We start from the raw sequence: 16,771 nt of genomic DNA on the forward strand, positions 1-16,771 counted from the left end.
TATCAAATTGTGTGTGGACATGTGTTACTATGGGATAGTGTGCTTGGCAAGCAATGGAGTACATGTGCTTGCTAAATTAGTTCTTTATTACATATGGTAATATATGGATGGCATGCAACGGTCGTTCGCTACAATCCGTATTGAAATTAACTTTAGCTTTCTTTTTTTTAATTCCGAGTTTAGATATATTTAGTACTCATATTTGATATAGATTGTTTGGATTAATTTAGACCATTAGATCTTCATAAAATCCAACGGTGCAAATCTTTCTCTTTTTTCGATTAACGTGAGAATTTCTAGACTCTCTCAACGAACGTGGTGACTTCTTTTAATACTATTGTACTAAGATAATAGAAAGATAATAGATTAATTACCATCATTAGATTCGTCTCGAAAAGTTATACTCATCTCTGAAAAGATTTTACTAATAGACTTCATTTAGTACTCCATGGATATAAATTTTTTTTCCGGAAAACGTGCGCGTAAAATTCACTGTAGTAACCAAACACCGCCGAGTGTCGCATTAGTCAGCACTCAGCGCCGAAATATCTTCTCATGGAAAGGAAAGCAGTTCTGTTCACCGAGTTACGTAAGGGCAACTTTGTGTATAATCTTTCACCAGGGTGCAAAGGAAGCCACGTCATATCTTACCTGTCTAGCAAAAACGTTTAGTTTCCTCTCATGTGCTGGGATCCATTAAGAAATAAAAATACTACCAATCAAGAATTTATTTACTCCTGTACTTTCTTCCCCTAGATTCTCTAACAAACCGGCTCCAGGAATCCAGCTAGTGGTATTGCTGCAGTGTAGGAGTAGCGTGCATGTCTTCTGGCCGTCGGCACGCTTACACATCACACAGGGCAGGCCAGACCAGGCCGGCGGTAGACGGCTGGACTCAGCGTCTCAGCATCACAGCTGCTCTACTGAGTAAGTGTAGACTGGACAGTAATAATTTTGGAGTGACAACACACAAAGGAGCTGAGGCTTGCACTAAAGTTGCAACGCTTGAATGGATCCTGTGGTTGTTGGTGCATCCTGGTTCTGTGGTTCAATGCAGACTGTACAGTGGACATGCGATGCATGCAAAGCAAAAGGGGCCAAAGATCGATGGTCCAAGGCTCCAAGCCTCCACAGTACAGACAGCGGGGCAGGCAGGGCACAGGCCAACCAAGCTCTGGTACTCCACACTCGAGTGAGCACGGCTGCTGTGTGTACATGTATGCCGCTGCCAAGTCCCTTTTGGCATGCCTTTATTTGTGCTGTATATCTTTGCAACTTTATATATATGCATCACATAGATAGACATCATAAGATTTCCTCTACTCTCTTCTCTCTAGCTAGCTGCGTCTTCTGCCTCCCGGTCCAGTCCTCTGCTGCCGCCCCGCCCCACACCAAAGCAAAAGGTAGATGATGCGAGGCTGTCATAGCCACCCCAACCCCAAGCATGTTCTGGCGATAAGTTTTACTCGGATCTTCTTTTTTTTTTTGAAAATGACTAGTATCTTAATTTGAGTTGTTAGTTGTGATTGTGAGCATGCAATCAATCTCTTGTTTGCCTTGGTTCAACCAGATGGATCGTAGTTAGTTGCTCCTTCTGTTTCTGACGATCTGATCACTTTGGGCAGTTTCTGATGCGCACCAAATTGATGTTTCAGGGTACAGCTCATAAGTACGCGTCCTTGGGTTAGCAGCTTGCAGTCAATGGTCATGGCGAAGCAGCACGGGAAGGGCTCACCAAAGCGAGCTCCCAACGAGCCTGCTCCCCGCCGCGGCGCCGTCGCCGGCCGGCCAAGCCCGCCGGCGCCTTTCCGGCTTGAGCAGTGCTGCCGTTGCGACGACCACCGCCGTAAGGAGGACGATGGCTCGTCGTCGAACGGCGCCGGCCCGCTGCTCCTGACTCTCGGGCCTCTCGGCCCGGCCACCGACGACTGCCGCTGCTCGTGTGTCATCGCGCCGGCGCCGGCCACGATGTCCGTCCTGCGCGGCTCCCGGTACCTGAGGCCGGCGCAGGAGCTGCTGGGCGAGGTGGTGCGCATGGCCGACCTGGCGGCCGGCGCGGGCGACGAGGAGGCGGCTGCAGACAAGCAGGAGCGGCTCGACGCCGGCGGTCACCACCGGGCGGCGCGTCGCGCGGCCATGAACGACGGCGACGGGATCCAGGCCAAGCTGCTCGGCCTGCTCAGCGAGGTAACATGCTGTTACAGTTCTTGCGTTCTTCCATTGTAATTTTCTGGTTACAAAAAACAAAAAGCCATGGCGAATCGCTTGCAGCTGGAGAGCCGGCAGGAGCGCTACTTCGGCGAGCTGGGGCGCGTGGCGGCGTCGTTCGAGCCGGCGCTGGGGGACGGCGCGGCGTCCGCCTACACGTCCCTGATGGCGCAGGCCATGGCGCGGCACTTCGGCAACCTGCGCCGCGCCATCCTCCGCAGGCTGAGGCTCCACGCCGCCGCGGCGGCGAAGCGGTCGCTGCGGGCCGGCGAGGAGGGGGAGCAGGGCGGCGGCGACGACGAGGAGGAGGTGACCGAGGAGATGGTGGACAGGGTGGCCCGGCGGACGAAGCTGGCCGCGGCGGCGCGGGCGGAGCAGGCGTGGCGGCCGATCCGGGGCCTGCCGGAGGGCTCCGTGGCCGTGCTCCGGGCGTGGCTCTTCGACCATTTCCTCCACCCGTAAGTACCCGAAGCTTCCACCATGCGATGCGACCACACACCTGTGCTGCTCGCAGCCTATAATCAATGGCGCCCCTCGTCCCTGCAACGCAACAGGTACCCCGACGACGGCGAGAAGCTGAGGCTGGCGGTGAGCACCGGTCTGAGCAGAAGGCAGGTTCGTACTGCTGCTCCACACCACACCACACCACACCACAGGTTAATCTGCATTTGGCATTGCAATTAGCCGCGTAATTGACAACCGGCTGTTACGATGAGCCAGATATCGTGCTGGTTCATCAATGCGCGCGTGCGGCTGTGGAAGCCGATGATCGAGGAGATGTACAAGGACGAGTTCTCCGAGGGCTCCGCCGTTTCCAGGGACGACGACACCAGCGGCGCCTCCTCCTCGTCTTGATCAACCATTACTAATCCTGATGGAGAGCGGCTAACTATTTGAGAACTGGAGATTGTCACATGTTGGTTGGGTATCACTACATTATAGTTGATTTATATATCCATGCTTAATCACGTGTCTTTTTTTTCTAAGAAACTCACGCGACAAAAGATTAGGCTGATGGACTCGAAAAAAAAAACATACCCAGTGCGTAGGCTCCCGCACTGTGCGGGGTCTGGAGGAGGTTATTAGCGGGAGGTGGCGATCATGTTTGAGTGTAGGAATCGTGGGATTGTTCATGTTCGTGTTGGTATTGTCAGAGGAGCCAGGTGTCTTCTGTCTTTTATCAGAGCGAGCACGCTGTTCGTGCCCCGTTTTTTTTTCTCAGTGGCCTGACCACCTGTCCTTTTTTTCATGCTTTCATCAATCATTTCTTCCTGTCCAGTGCGAGAGTTTGGACTCAGTTCGGATTCATCTGTTTCCATTTTCGGACTAGCAGCTAATAGCCATGGTACGAAATTTGCGACTACTAAATGGCAAACAAGTGGGAAAACATCCTTTAGTCCACAGAACAAAATAATTCATTTGTTCTGTGTCAAAAAAGGGCAGTCTCTATCTTAAGCTTCGGGCCCATGCACAATTGTCTTCCATTGAGAATGGGCCCCCATAGCTAATTGTTCCAACTGGCAGCCCATTTAGCGCCAGTCAAGAAATTGTTCGTTCGCCCCGCTATAACTTACTACGGTTCGACTGATCCCAAGAATTAAGGCCCAATGACGGCTACAACTGGCTTTAAGGTGGACATATCGTAGTAAGCCGTAACTATATAGTCCACACTGTACCGATACTTTTTTTTTAAAAAAAAACAAAAGCAGAGCACTGCAGATTCATTTAAAAGAGAAGTTCTAGATGACAAATGATTCAATATTACATAGAAAATATAAACTCACTATTCGCTAACATAATAAACTAGAAACTCTAACCCAACTCGGGTAAACGTCAGTAAACCGATAATTATTTTTCCTGGACCAAAACATACCGAAAAAAATTCATCTCCGATTCGGCCATCCAAAACTCAAAGCACCACCGCCGTAATGAGGATCCCGATGAGAAACGCACAACATCAAATAGACGATGCCGATGGAAAAAAAATAAGGCGAGTCAAACCAGGTGTGATGACTGACCGTGAACAAATATCAGCCTAGAGGCTTGAGCATAACAGGCCGAACAAAATGAAGAAAAAGGCAGAATTAGCAAAACACAATAAAATGACGCAGTGCAAAATCGAGAATGGGCAACACCGGGGCACAGATATAAACAAGAGCTCCATTGACCGCCTAACTTCGTTTTACTTCCCACTTCCCAGACAGAAGCATACATAAAAGAACCTAAACTTTCCAACAAGCCGTCAGTTGGTTCGAGCAACCAAGCAGTGCCGTGCAGCTTAGAGCGATCAACCCCAGGCACCCTAGTGCACTTTTACCACGATTTCAGACAATTCCACATAGTCAGTGACTGTCTACACATATACAAAATGGGCTGGCCGCACAAAAGAAATCCCAGAGCTTGCATATTTCGTGCTGGGTCCTCTAATCGATAGACTCAAGGTTCTTTAAGACAACACAGTCCTTCATGGCCTCAACTGCCTCCCTGCGGAACAGGCACGTCTCTGGTTGCAGACTCTCTAGAGAGCTCTGGCGACTCAGAGTGAGTCTCGAATCCAGCCATCTGGTTTAGGATTTCGAGTGGTTCCAATCTTTGTTTCCTCATCCAATCCATCGATCCGTCCATCCATCCATCCTTTTCCCTCTCCCATAGTTCTTTTTCCACAGTTCCACATCCAATCCTCTTTTCCATTCCATCCCATCCACCTTTCTTTCGTTCTGAGGATTCTGTTCGTAAGGTGCGAGGAGAGTCATGGCGCATGGGAAGGAGGCAACTTCAGGGCTTGAAGGAATGATGGGAGGCCTGAAGCTGTCGGAGGCGGAGAGTTCAGTGCTGAAGGGTGCTTGGAAGAAGAAAGGGGCGGGAGATGGAGAAGAAATGCAGGCAGTGGGAAAGCTGTTCTCGGAGAAGGCAGGGAATGCGGAAGGTATTATCAATGCAGTGGGGAATATTTGGTGTCCTCGTAGGGGGATTCGTTGCAAGGATTTGGGGGATAATATTTTTCTGTTCACCTTCTTGCAAGCTGCGGGGAAGAGAAGAGCAATTGAAGAGGGTCCATGGGAATTTGGGGGAGATCTTTTGATTGTGCGGGATTTTGATGATAGCTCTTTGTTGGAAGAGCTGGAATTTGTGTTTACCCCAATGTGGATTCGTGTTCTCAGGCTGCCTTTTGGTCTGATGACCACAGAAACAGGCGAGGAGATTGGAAACAAGGTGGGGAAGACCATTGAGGTTGATACAGATGAAGGTGGTTCAGCAATTGGAAAGTTCCTTCGAATCAAAATCCAATTTGACATACGCAAACCACTGATGAGAGGTGTCACAATGGAGGTGGGTCCAAATGGTAAGACACAATGGTGTCCACTGGAGTATGAATTCCTCCCAAATTTTTGCTACATCTGTGGTTTGCTGGGACATGTTGATCGGGAATGCTCGAGGGGTAGCTGGAAGGAAAAAAAGAAACAGTTTGGCCCGGAGCTTCGAGTATGGCCTTCTCGCCGGCGCGTTTTGGAGGACTCTAGGAGCCGCAATTCGAGGAGCAGTGGATCTGGGGGACAGAAATTAGAGGGTGATTCTGGTTCATCAACAAGGAAGGGATGGATAATTGGTAGTGGTTCTGGTTCAGGGAACTCAGTGAAGGGGAGTGTTGACACAGGGGAGCATCCCACTAACCCCCTAAATCAAAAGTCTGCCCATCAACTGCTGGTGGGAGCAAAGAAACTAATCTGGAGTGATGATATCGAGGAGAGGGTCCTATAAAGGTGGGGGAAGGAGAGCGTTCTGCTGATGAGGATTGTGGTGATTTGGCGGAGAAGGTGTCATTAAGTACCACAAAAAGTGCTGAGTTTACTGAGGATGAGCATAGAGATGAGAAGGAAAATGAAAGTCTGATTCGTGAGGGAAAATCTACCATGCAGTTTAATGAAACAGATCCAAAAGATCATGAGATGGAGGTGGACGCTTTTTCTCTGACTAACCCGCGCAATCAACTTTTGATTCAGGGAGTACAACCATGTCATAACAAAAGAAGACGAACTGTCAAAAAGGTTAAGAGTGTGAATCAGAGAATTGTTGAACCTATTAATCATAATGGTGGAAAAAAGAGAGGCTGTGATGTAATGGAAGAAGGAAATGAAGTGACAAAACGACAAAGGATGGAGGTCATGTGGAGGGATGAGGAAGGCGACGTGGTGCAAGTTGAAACTGATCTGAATCTTGATGAGGCAGGGCTGCCGGAGCAGTCCTGCCAGACAAAATGAAGATTATAGCATGGAACTGCCGAGGGTTGGGGAATGCCTCGGCAGTTCGTGGGCTTCTGGATCTCCAGAAGCATGAATCCCCAGATATCCTTTTTCTCTCTGAAACAAAAATGGAGTGGAGAAGGATTGAAAGGTTCCGATGGATTTTAAAAATGCCAAACATGGTGGCCAAAGACTGTAAAGGAAATAGTGGTGGACTGGCCCTATTCTGGAGGAGGGATGTGGAGGTCTGTATCAAGAGTTTTTCTAGGTATCACATTGATGCTTTTGTACATGATGGGGAAGGAGTGGAATGGAGGCTGACTGGAATGTACGGTGAGCCAAAAGGGGAGGAAAAACACAAAACATGGAGGTTGATGAAAATTCTGAGTAACCAGTACAATAAACCATGGTTGTGCTTAGGTGATTTCAATGAAATCCTTTTTGGGTGTGAAAAAGAAGGTGGTCAGCCTAAATCTGCAGGGTGTATGGATCGGTTTAGGAATGTTTTGGAGGACTGCATGTTGGAGGATTTGGGCTTTGTGGGAGATGTTTTTACATGGAGAAACCATCATCACAATGCCAAGGGTTATATTAGAGAAAGACTTGACCGTGCTGTGGCAAATATAGAATGGAGATATTTATTTCCCTTGGTGCGAGTTATAAATGGTGACCCTCGCCACTCAGATCACAGACCTCTAATAGTTGAATGTGGAGAAAGAGAGCCTACTATACATGGATGTTTTAGGGATATCTCAATTAAGTTTGAGGCAAAATGGTTGGAGGAGGAGGACTGTTTTGGACGTGTAGAGGAGGCCTGGAATGAAGCCTTGGAATTGGGGCAAGTGGAGATGGTACAGATGCAAAAGAAGATTTTGCGAGACCTGCGAGATTGGGATACAAATGTTCTGGGTGAATTAGAAAGGAGAATTAGCAGTATAAAAAAGGAGTTGGAGAGATGCAGGAGGAGTAGGCTGTCCCAGCAAAATGTGAACAGGGAACACAGACTAAGGTACAAGTTGGAGAGATTACAGGAACAACAAAATATTTATTGGAAGCAAAGGGCCCATCCTTTATGGTTAACCAAAGGAGATCAAAACACAAAGTATTTTCACGCCTGTGCCTCAGACAGAAAGAGAAGGAATTATATTAAGTGCTTGAGGGAGGATGGGGGCGATGTGGTATCGGGGAAAAGGCTCAAGCCTTTTATTGCTAACCATTACAAAAAACTTTTCACTTCTTCTGCAGGCCAAAGAACAGATGAGGTTCTTCAAGCGGTGCCCTGCAAGGTCTCTCCAACTATGAATGAAATCCTGCTACGGAGTTTCACTGGAGAGGAGGTGGAAGAGGCACTCAATGGGATTGGGGATCTCAAGGCTCCAGGACCAGATGGTGTTCCCTCTATCTTCTACAAACGTTTCTGGGGACTCATGGGAGATCAAATTAAAAAGGAAGTACTAGAAGTGCTTAATGGTGGGCATATGCCAAGTGGCTGGAATAACACTGTCATAGTTCTTATCCCAAAAGTTAAGAAGCCAGAAAAATTAAAGGATCTTCGGCCTATTAGCTTATGCAATGTCCTATACAAGTTGATTTCCAAGGTACTCGCCAATCGCCTGAAAATGGCTTTACCAGACATCATCTCTCCCTCACAGAGCGCATTTGTACCGGGCCGGTTAATTACTGACAATGTGCTTCTAGCTTATGAGATGACTCACCACCTGAGAAATAAAAGGAAAGGCGAAATGGGGTTGGCTGCTATCAAGCTGGATATGAGTAAAGCCTATGATAGAGTCGAATGGGGTTTCCTAGAGAAGATCATGAGAAAATTGGGTTTTGCAGACCAATGGGTGGATCTGATCATGAAATGTGTGACCACTGTCACTTATAGAGTTAAGGTGAATGGGGAGTACACACACCAATTTGTGCCACAAAGAGGTTTACGACAAGGAGATCCTTTATCGCCGTACCTTTTTATTCTATGTGCAGAAGGCCTTTCTGCTTTGTTTAGAAGAGCAGAGGTTAATGGTGAGTTGGAAGGGATTCGTGTGTGCCCAGGTGCACCTCATGTTAGCCATCTTTTCTTTGCTGATGATACTTTGGTTCTACTTAAAGCAACAGCATCAGGTGCGTATTGTTTACGGCAAATTCTTCAACTCTATGAGGAGGTGTCAGGCCAAGTTATTAATAAAGACAAGACATCAGTTATGTTCAGCCCCAATACGAAGGTTCAGGTCCAACAGCAAATGCTCGCAGAATTGGGTATTTCTCAATTAGCCTGTAATGAGAAATATTTGGGTCTTCCTGTTTATATTGGCAAGTCCAAGAAAAGGATGTTTGAATACATAAAACAAAAGGTTTGGGCTAGGATCCAAGGATGGCAAGAGAAATTATTGTCAAAAGCTGGCAAGGAGATTATGATAAAAGCGGTGGCGCAGGCTATCCCTACCTATGCAATGGCATGTTTCGATCTGACCCAAGGTTTATGCCAGGAGATCTCATCCATTATTGGACGCTACTGGTGGAGCCAGCAAGATAAAATAAACAAAATTCATTGGGTATCTTGGGAAATTTTAACAAGACCAAAGAGAAGGGGTGGCTTGGGTTTCAGAGACCTTTACACTTTCAACATCGCCATGCTGGCCAGACAGGCTTGGAGGCTTCTCATATTTCCGGATACCCTATGTGCACGAGTTCTTAGAGCCAAATACTATGCAGGCAAAACCATTTTAGAGGCATCAGTCAAAGCAGGTATATCATATACTTGGCGCAGTATATTAAAAGGAGTTAACTTGCTCAAGGAGGGGATTGTTTGGAGAGTTGGCAATGGCACATCAGTTAATATCTGGAGTGATCCTTGGATTCCAAGGGATATTTCTCGACGGATTATCACTCCAAGACGCGGATCTTTACTCCGGACGGTGGCTGAGCTTATTAATCCGATTACGGGCACTTGGGATGAACAATTGATTAAGGAAACTTTCTGGGATGAAGATGCAAGTATCATTTTAGCACTACCGATATCTCAAGATATTGATGATTTTCCAGCCTGGCACCCAGATCCTAAGGGAGTGTTCTCTGTTAAATCGGCCTACGCGCTGGGAATTAGAATTAGAGATCATCATAATGGGGCTGATGCATCTACTTCTAATGGTGAAGCTAGCTGTTTTGATTGGAAGAGAGTTTGGAGAATGAATGTCGCGAACAAAGTGAAAGTCTTTGTATGGCAATTGGCACACAATTCATTACAGGTCAAGAAAAACATTGCAAGGAGAGGAGTCAAATTGGACACCCTATGCCCTATCTGTCAAAGATTTGATGAGGATATGGGACATTTATTTCTGAAGTGCAAGAAAATGCGCTTATGCTGGTTGCTACTTAATTTGGAAGAGGTGAGGGTAAGTTTTTTGCAGCTGAGTACTGGTAGGGATATGCTGGAGAAAATCTGGACATTTCAAGATGAAATTCAACAGAAGATTATTTTATTATTGTGGTGTTGGTGGTCAGCTCGTAATAAAGCTAATGTTGGTGAAAGAATGAAGAGTGCCCAGGAGGTTGTTAGTGATGTCTTCTATCATATGAATGCCTGGAATTCAGCTAATCACCAAAAAAATCATTCAAGCAAGCTTTCTGGCTCTCAGACATGGAAAGCTCCACCTGAGGATTTTTACAAAATAAACTGTGATGGATCTTTCTTGCCTGAAATGTGTAGAGGTGGTTGGGGCTTTGTAATTCGAAATCATCTTGGACAGGTGGCTGCTGCAGGCGTAGGTCCTGCTGCTTATCTTCTGAATGCCCAACATGCTGAAGCCTTGGCATGCTTAAAAGCCCTGGAGCAGGCTGCTTCCCTGGGAATGCAACGCGTGATTCTGGAAACTGATGCTATCAATGTGGTCAATGCTTTAGGTGGCTCCTGCTTTGACAGATCCTCTCTTGGCATGATGTTCAGAGAGATTAGGGCTAATATGTTATATGATTTTTCTGTTTGTTCCATCTCTCATTGCCCTAGGGTGTGTAATTCTGTAGCTCATACATTAGCAACCATGGGTTTAAATTGTGAAAGTCCCTTAATTTGGATGGGTGATGTACCTGAACATGTTGCTGTAATGGTGTCCAGTGACTTACCTGGACACAGTGCTTAATGAAAGTATTTGCTACCTCAAAAAAAAAAAAAAAAAAAAAACTGCCTCCCTGCGAACAGGTTCATAAAATATGTCCAATTAAACAACTTTCCCCTCTAAGTAGAACTAAGTAAAATCCTTCGCTCTCCTAAAAAAAAAGTAAAATCCTTCGCTTAAAAAGTACTACCACCATTTCAAAATTCATGACATTTAGGACAAGCAAATTGGTTCATTTTGGGTGTTAGGAGAAAGGGACAAGTGGCATTATGCTAAACTTTGTTAACCCACACCATTAGAGAGATATTTATGACACTACATATTATTATGATAATTAATCATCTAAACAACTACTATCAGCCTATCACCACTGCACATAATAGAAATGGTTTTGCTGTTATTCCCAAATAAACCAAGGTTCGTGTAGAAAATGAAACCTTAAGCAATATAGTCTAATACTCTAATAGTATATAGTTACCGGAACATTCTCTCCATCTCAGCATTTGCAGGGTCCAACTTCAACCCAGCAAGGAATGCATCACATGCTTCTTTATACTCCTGCGGATAAAAGAATTGTGCTAATAAATATACCCTTAGTGACACAAGAAGGTACACCATAAGGAACTACGTTGTTCTATCTGACCTTGAGTGACATGAGGGCGGCTCCTTTCCTGTAGTAACCTTTTACCCATTCAGGCCGCACCTTTATGCAAGAATTGGCATCAGATAGAGCCTTTGTTGCTTCACCAATTTGCAGAAGGCAAAAGCTCCTGTTCGAATACAGTATTGCATCAGTTGGATCCAGGTCAATTGCCTGCATCAGAACAGAGACAAATTTAGTGAGCAACATAATCTAACAACTTTCAAGGAATGCAGGAAAAAAAACAGACTAAGAGTATGTGCGTATAAGGAATGCCATAAAGATATATTAATGCTTGATGAAGGATCAAGTCTTCTAGATTGCAACCTGAAAACAAAGGTTTGAATTCAGGCCCTTGCACACCAGCAGGTGTGAACAAATCATACACCCCCTCCCTTTCTATTGAACATTAATGCCAGCACAGTAGTCATCAAGCATAAGAAGAGCACAGCATACATATTGTTCCTTGTACCACCACTAACCTCGCCATAGAGCTTTGATGCAGCAAGGTAGTCCTTTCTCCCAACAGACTTGTCACCATCTAATTTCAGCTTATCTTTCGTGTTTTTACCATGCTGCTCAACCTAAATCATGAAGACAGATCAAGCTTCAGAAGAGCATAACAAACATATTGTTAATCATGTTACAACTAACCTCGTTGTATAGCTTTGATGCAGCACTGTGGTTCTTTCGCCCAACATCCTTGTCACCATCTAATTTCAGCTTAACTTTTGTGCTTTTATCATATTGCCCAACCTAAATCATGAAGACAAATTAATCCAACCATGAAATATATAATACTTGCCAAAGATAAAAGTTAATAAGGCAACATCACATTAACAGATGAAAGAATTTCAGAAATAACCAAGTCATGTACAGTTCAAATAAAACAACATCATCTCTTTTTCTAAAGATGGAAGTGTCATAGCCAAAGAACATAATACAAACCAAGGCTTCAGCCTGGCATTGTTTTGCCAGCACATGCCACCATGGTGACATGGTACAGTGCTCACCTGATCTCAAATCACTTTAGCAGAAGATTTAAATAGTATGTTGTGCGGTTGACACCCGGCAAAGAGTTGCCGTTTGGTCATGAAAGAAGAATAGAGGGCGAATACAACGGAAAAGGGCACATAGCAGGAGACCTAGAGAAAGAGAAGTTCTAGGCAGGAAGAAGGATACAAAAGCAAGAGTATCAAATCCTTTTAAAAGAAAAAGTAAGAGTATGTACAGAGAGTCAGGGCAAGGATAGAGGTAGAATACTACTTCTAGCTTGAAACAATTGATAAACATACCTCTTTTCTTTTATGTTGAGAAGTCCTAACATAATTTCTAATCTATATACCAGAAAGTGAAACCTAACTCATCAGCACAACCACCTGAACTGAACAGAACTCCACAATAAAACCAACATACACATACAAACTTTCATCATCATCCCTCTATCCTAAAATATATCTTTTCTAGCTTACTAATTTTGCTTCCATATGCAAATTCAAACATGTTTTGAGATGACTTTAAACTTTCCTTATCTACACCACTTTCATTTTTCCACCATTCCAAGAACAATAGCTTAGCGAAGGGCCTATATGAGGGTACTCTGGGCTTTTGTAGATGTGCCTAGACATTTCAAAATTTACGCTGACTACAATTTTGGAGCAGAGGGATTATATACAAACACTCACTGTTCATACCTTATGGTTCGAATGTTTCAAACTTTCTGATTTTACATGAGCAATAATTCCGTCAACAGTCCATTTTGAAACAGTTTGAATGGGAGAAGTGAAAGGGAATAGCATCTCCACATGCTTTCTTCTTCCATGGCCTGCAGCTATTTCTATTGGCATAGTACCACACTGTCAGGAAACACAAGAACAAGAGAGGAACCTTATTAGATGTCCAGTCAGGTCAATCAAAAAAAGAAGAAGAAATGACATAGACTTATATATATTTGATAACTGAAAAGGCTAATATGGATCTCACAAGACTCACACCTACATGATAATGCAGCAAATACAAAACAATGAAGTACTGCTATTTATTTCTCTTTTTCCCGTACTAAGCACAACTCAAGTGATATAATTATCTGTAGTCAAGCAAGATTCTTGTCAAGATACTAGTTCCTCACATTATTAGCCTGAAGTACAACTAATTTTAGATCGATTTACTGATGTAAATCTGCCCAAAATCTCAAGAGCACAGATCTCATGATAAAAAAGTCAACCTGTGAAGATTACCCCTATTTCATCATTGGATAGTAACGGCAGTAACAATAGGGAAGCTAGCAACAAATATGTAAAATTGTTATTTACAAATATGGGGGGGGGTGTTACTCACACAATTATTTGGAATATTAGCGTTTGCACCAGCCTTCAGCAAATATTCAATACAATCAGTCAAGCCATGAGTAGTTGCTACGACTAAGGGACTGTCGGGATCAGTACAATTCACATCAGCACCTGCCTGTAGATATGGAAGTTGTGAACAATATATCAAAAATTCAAAATAGTAGTCACATAAGTCACTCTAGGAGATTACACCTTCAATAATAAAATACGAAAAATAAGCAGCTGACCTCGACAAGAAGCTTCACACACTTTAATGAAATAGATTCCTCAAGTCCTTCCGTAGTAGCATAAAGTGTTGCAGTCACTGGCGTACCTAGTTCCGAGACCATGTTTGGCTACATTTTTTTTAAAAAAAGGAAAAATATCACCTCTAGTGAAAAGAGAATCAGTATGATCTATGCAAGACATAAAATGCTCGAACAAAAATATAGAGCAAAGTATTTTCAAATACAAAAGAGATCCAGATACAAATGCAAAGGCCACCTTATTCAAAACATCAAACAATAGTATACTATATATAGAAATAAAAAAAATGTCCCCATTTTCATAATTAACCTTGCCTTTCCTTGCAAATGGCATAACAAAAAAAAATACTATAGGATTATGACAATTTATTTTCTTATGGGTAGCTAAGCCTAACAGCAACAACAGCCTTTCACGCGAAGGAATCATGACATAGATATCTGTACAGCATTAAAATTGTGAGACAATGCGCTATCCATATCTCCAGCTACACCATGAAGATTGAGCATCACAAATAAGAAGATGCAACTGTAGACACTAGAAACAATAGGACTTGATGAATATTAATTGGAAAATACAAGTCTTTGTTCCAGCTGATCACTCCCTGCATGATTTTGAGCTGATAGTAATTGGAAAATACAGATACAAATATCAAGAATTGAAGTTGATAGGACACAGTGAAAGTGCAGTCCAACAAACTAGACACATATGCATTTTTATTACACACAAAACACAAGTAAAGAGGGGTAAAGTTCGTCTGTTACATCTGCATGGTGCTCCAATAAAACTTTCATGACATTGGTCTTCCCATAGAAAGCAGCGATATGTAGTGGCGACCCATCAGAATAAGCTGTATCAACTATCGCTCCTCTTGATAATATCAGCTTTGCCACTTCATCATGCCCTACCCAGAAAAGCACAAAATCTGAGTTGCTATCAATTCACTAAATACAGGGAGCATAATAAATCTTACACAAATTGGCTAAACATGTGATCCATCATCTCTTGCCTCGGAGAGAGAGCAAGCACGTATAATTTAAGTAAAACTGGAGTGGAAGAGCATAACCATGTCTTGTATTATCTCAAGCACCAACTCATGTGATTGTCAGTAGTTGTCACTTGTTAATTGTCACAAAATGGCATTTGGAGGGAAAGTAATGATGTCCTCAACGTCACCTCAGCCAGGGCTCAAAAGGTAATCAGAATGCTTAAAGGATTGGACATTACTAAAGGACAAAAAGTAATTTGTATGAAAGCTCAAAGAACAACAAAACCACATGTCACTGAGCAAGGAATGACACCATGAAATGATCACTATCCCGGGAAACAGTAAACTATTCTTTTCTATCTATTCCTTTTGTATAGCAGCACGCAAATCTGCAAATAGAATGTTCAGAATATGTCGATATAATACCAAATTTAGCAGCACAATGAAGAGCAACTTCGCCAAGTTCATCTTTCTTATTTGGATCAGCCCCATTGTCCAGAAGGTACCTCACAGTCTCCAATCTCCCATCCAGTGCGGCAGAACACAAAGCCGTCAAACCTTTCATAAGATTGAAATCAAGTAACTGGCTGTAATCATCGTATAAATCAACTGAGACACAACTATAAAGCATGGATCTACAAAAACTCTAATAATGTACTTGCACGTGGTATGGTAATATACATGTAGTGTTGTAGCTGCAAATTTAAATATGATAAATACCTTGACAAGCGACACACAGGATGCAAAATTTCAACGATAGAAGGCTACATCAACCAATGGTCCACGAATTTAATGCCATGAATTTACTGAACCGAACATTTAATGGATCCCAAATGGAAGGACTAGGCAAATAGTAACGGCCCGTTCGGCTGAGCTGAAAATCGTTGGCTAGGCAAATAATGGTATTTACTGTTCATGCTGGATAGAGCTGAAGGAATTGACTGAAGGAAAGAACGGCTGCACATGATCTGCCGAACGGTTGGCTGCCTAGCCGTTCCATTCCTAGCCCAGCGAGCTCTTTTTAGCTCAGCCGAACGGGCTGTAAGTTGGCCCGTGCTAACTTGCAAAATCAGGTCCATCCAAGCATCAAATTAGCCAATCTTAATGCAGAGGTAGGAAGAGCGCACGTACCCAGCTCGGCACTACCTCCGTCGACGTCGAAGCCAAGGTCCTCCACCAAGTACCTGACAACGTCGAGCCTCCCCAGGCGCGCCGCCGCCTGGAGCGCGCCCAGACCCCCAAAGGACACGTCGGCGAGCCTCGCCTTCTCCTTCGCGTCCTTACCGCTCACCATCTCTAAAATCGATGAATCCATGAACAGCGGTTATATAGGGAAAAAAAATATGTTAGGACGCACGTAGCCGTGCTCCCCCGCGAAGCAAACGAGCGAAACCCGGAAAGCGGAAATCCTAGCGCGAAATGCAATGCGGGTGGCCAGGGGCAGCGGCCGCCGCATCGGCGCAGCGGGGAGCGACGGGGGTCTGCCGATCGGCGGCGGACTTACCCCTGAGACGGGGGATGTCCCCCTCGAACGCGGCCTCGAAGAAGTCGACGTCCGGCCCGGTGGTGCCGTACGGAAGTCTGCGGTTGAGGCAGAGCATGGCCCTCATATTGAAATCGAAGGCTCCCTCCATGTCCGCCGCCGCCGCCGCCGCGCACGGCCCGGACTCGTCTAGCTCGCTAGGGTTTCCGCCTCCGCGGCCGGGGTTTTGGGGGTGGTTGCGGGTCTCAGGAGAGCTGGTTTGAGAGGAAGAAGCGCGGACGTGGGAAGGGGTCTAGGCTAGGCTTCTCGGGGAATGGGCAATGCCGGCGCACGCGCACCCGTGTCCCGTGGATATAGGCTACGCGGCACCCGGGTGGAAGTGTGTGCGAGCGCCGAGCGCCGAGCGCCGAGCAAACCGGGAGGGAGGGGAGCGCACGGCGCACCACCCCGAGCTGACCGGGAGCACGTGAGCGGTGTCCACGATTCTTTTGACAGAAGATTCCCG

The 16,771-nt window shown here is 45.0% G+C and overlaps 2 protein-coding genes across 3 annotated transcripts; one reads left to right on the forward strand and one right to left on the reverse strand.

Annotated features, from left to right (window-relative positions):
- Window positions 1–1,239: 1,239 nt before the first annotated feature.
- LOC120648339 (BEL1-like homeodomain protein 11) lies at window positions 1,240–3,505 on the forward strand. 2 transcript variants are annotated; one of them, XM_039925083.1, is made up of 5 exons: window positions 1,240–1,403; window positions 1,656–2,187; window positions 2,272–2,666; window positions 2,763–2,823; window positions 2,929–3,505. In XM_039925083.1, the coding sequence occupies exons 2-5, from the start codon at window positions 1,702–1,704 to the stop codon at window positions 3,061–3,063; spliced, it is 1,077 nt and encodes a 358-aa protein (XP_039781017.1). In that variant the 5' UTR covers window positions 1,240–1,403; window positions 1,656–1,701; the 3' UTR covers window positions 3,064–3,505. The 2 variants fall into 2 exon arrangements, with proteins under 2 accessions (XP_039781017.1, XP_039781018.1); XM_039925084.1 differs by lacking the exon at window positions 1,240–1,403 and adding an exon at window positions 1,485–1,580.
- An 853-nt stretch (window positions 3,506–4,358) lies between these two features.
- Window positions 4,359–16,699, reverse strand: LOC120648341 (ankyrin repeat and SOCS box protein 3-like). The gene is made up of 12 exons (XM_039925086.1): window positions 16,288–16,699; window positions 15,915–16,079; window positions 15,210–15,341; window positions 14,560–14,699; window positions 13,780–13,887; window positions 13,542–13,667; window positions 12,899–13,060; window positions 11,859–11,960; window positions 11,687–11,788; window positions 11,208–11,378; window positions 11,043–11,122; window positions 4,359–4,692 (listed from the first exon to the last, which is right to left on the reverse strand). The coding sequence occupies exons 1-12, from the start codon at window positions 16,415–16,417 to the stop codon at window positions 4,632–4,634; spliced, it is 1,479 nt and encodes a 492-aa protein (XP_039781020.1). The 5' UTR covers window positions 16,418–16,699; the 3' UTR covers window positions 4,359–4,631.
- Window positions 16,700–16,771: the final 72 nt, after the last annotated feature.

This window comes from Panicum virgatum, chromosome 9K, assembly GCF_016808335.1.
Source record: "Panicum virgatum strain AP13 chromosome 9K, P.virgatum_v5, whole genome shotgun sequence".
Classification (NCBI taxonomy): Eukaryota; Viridiplantae; Streptophyta; class Magnoliopsida; order Poales; family Poaceae; genus Panicum; species Panicum virgatum.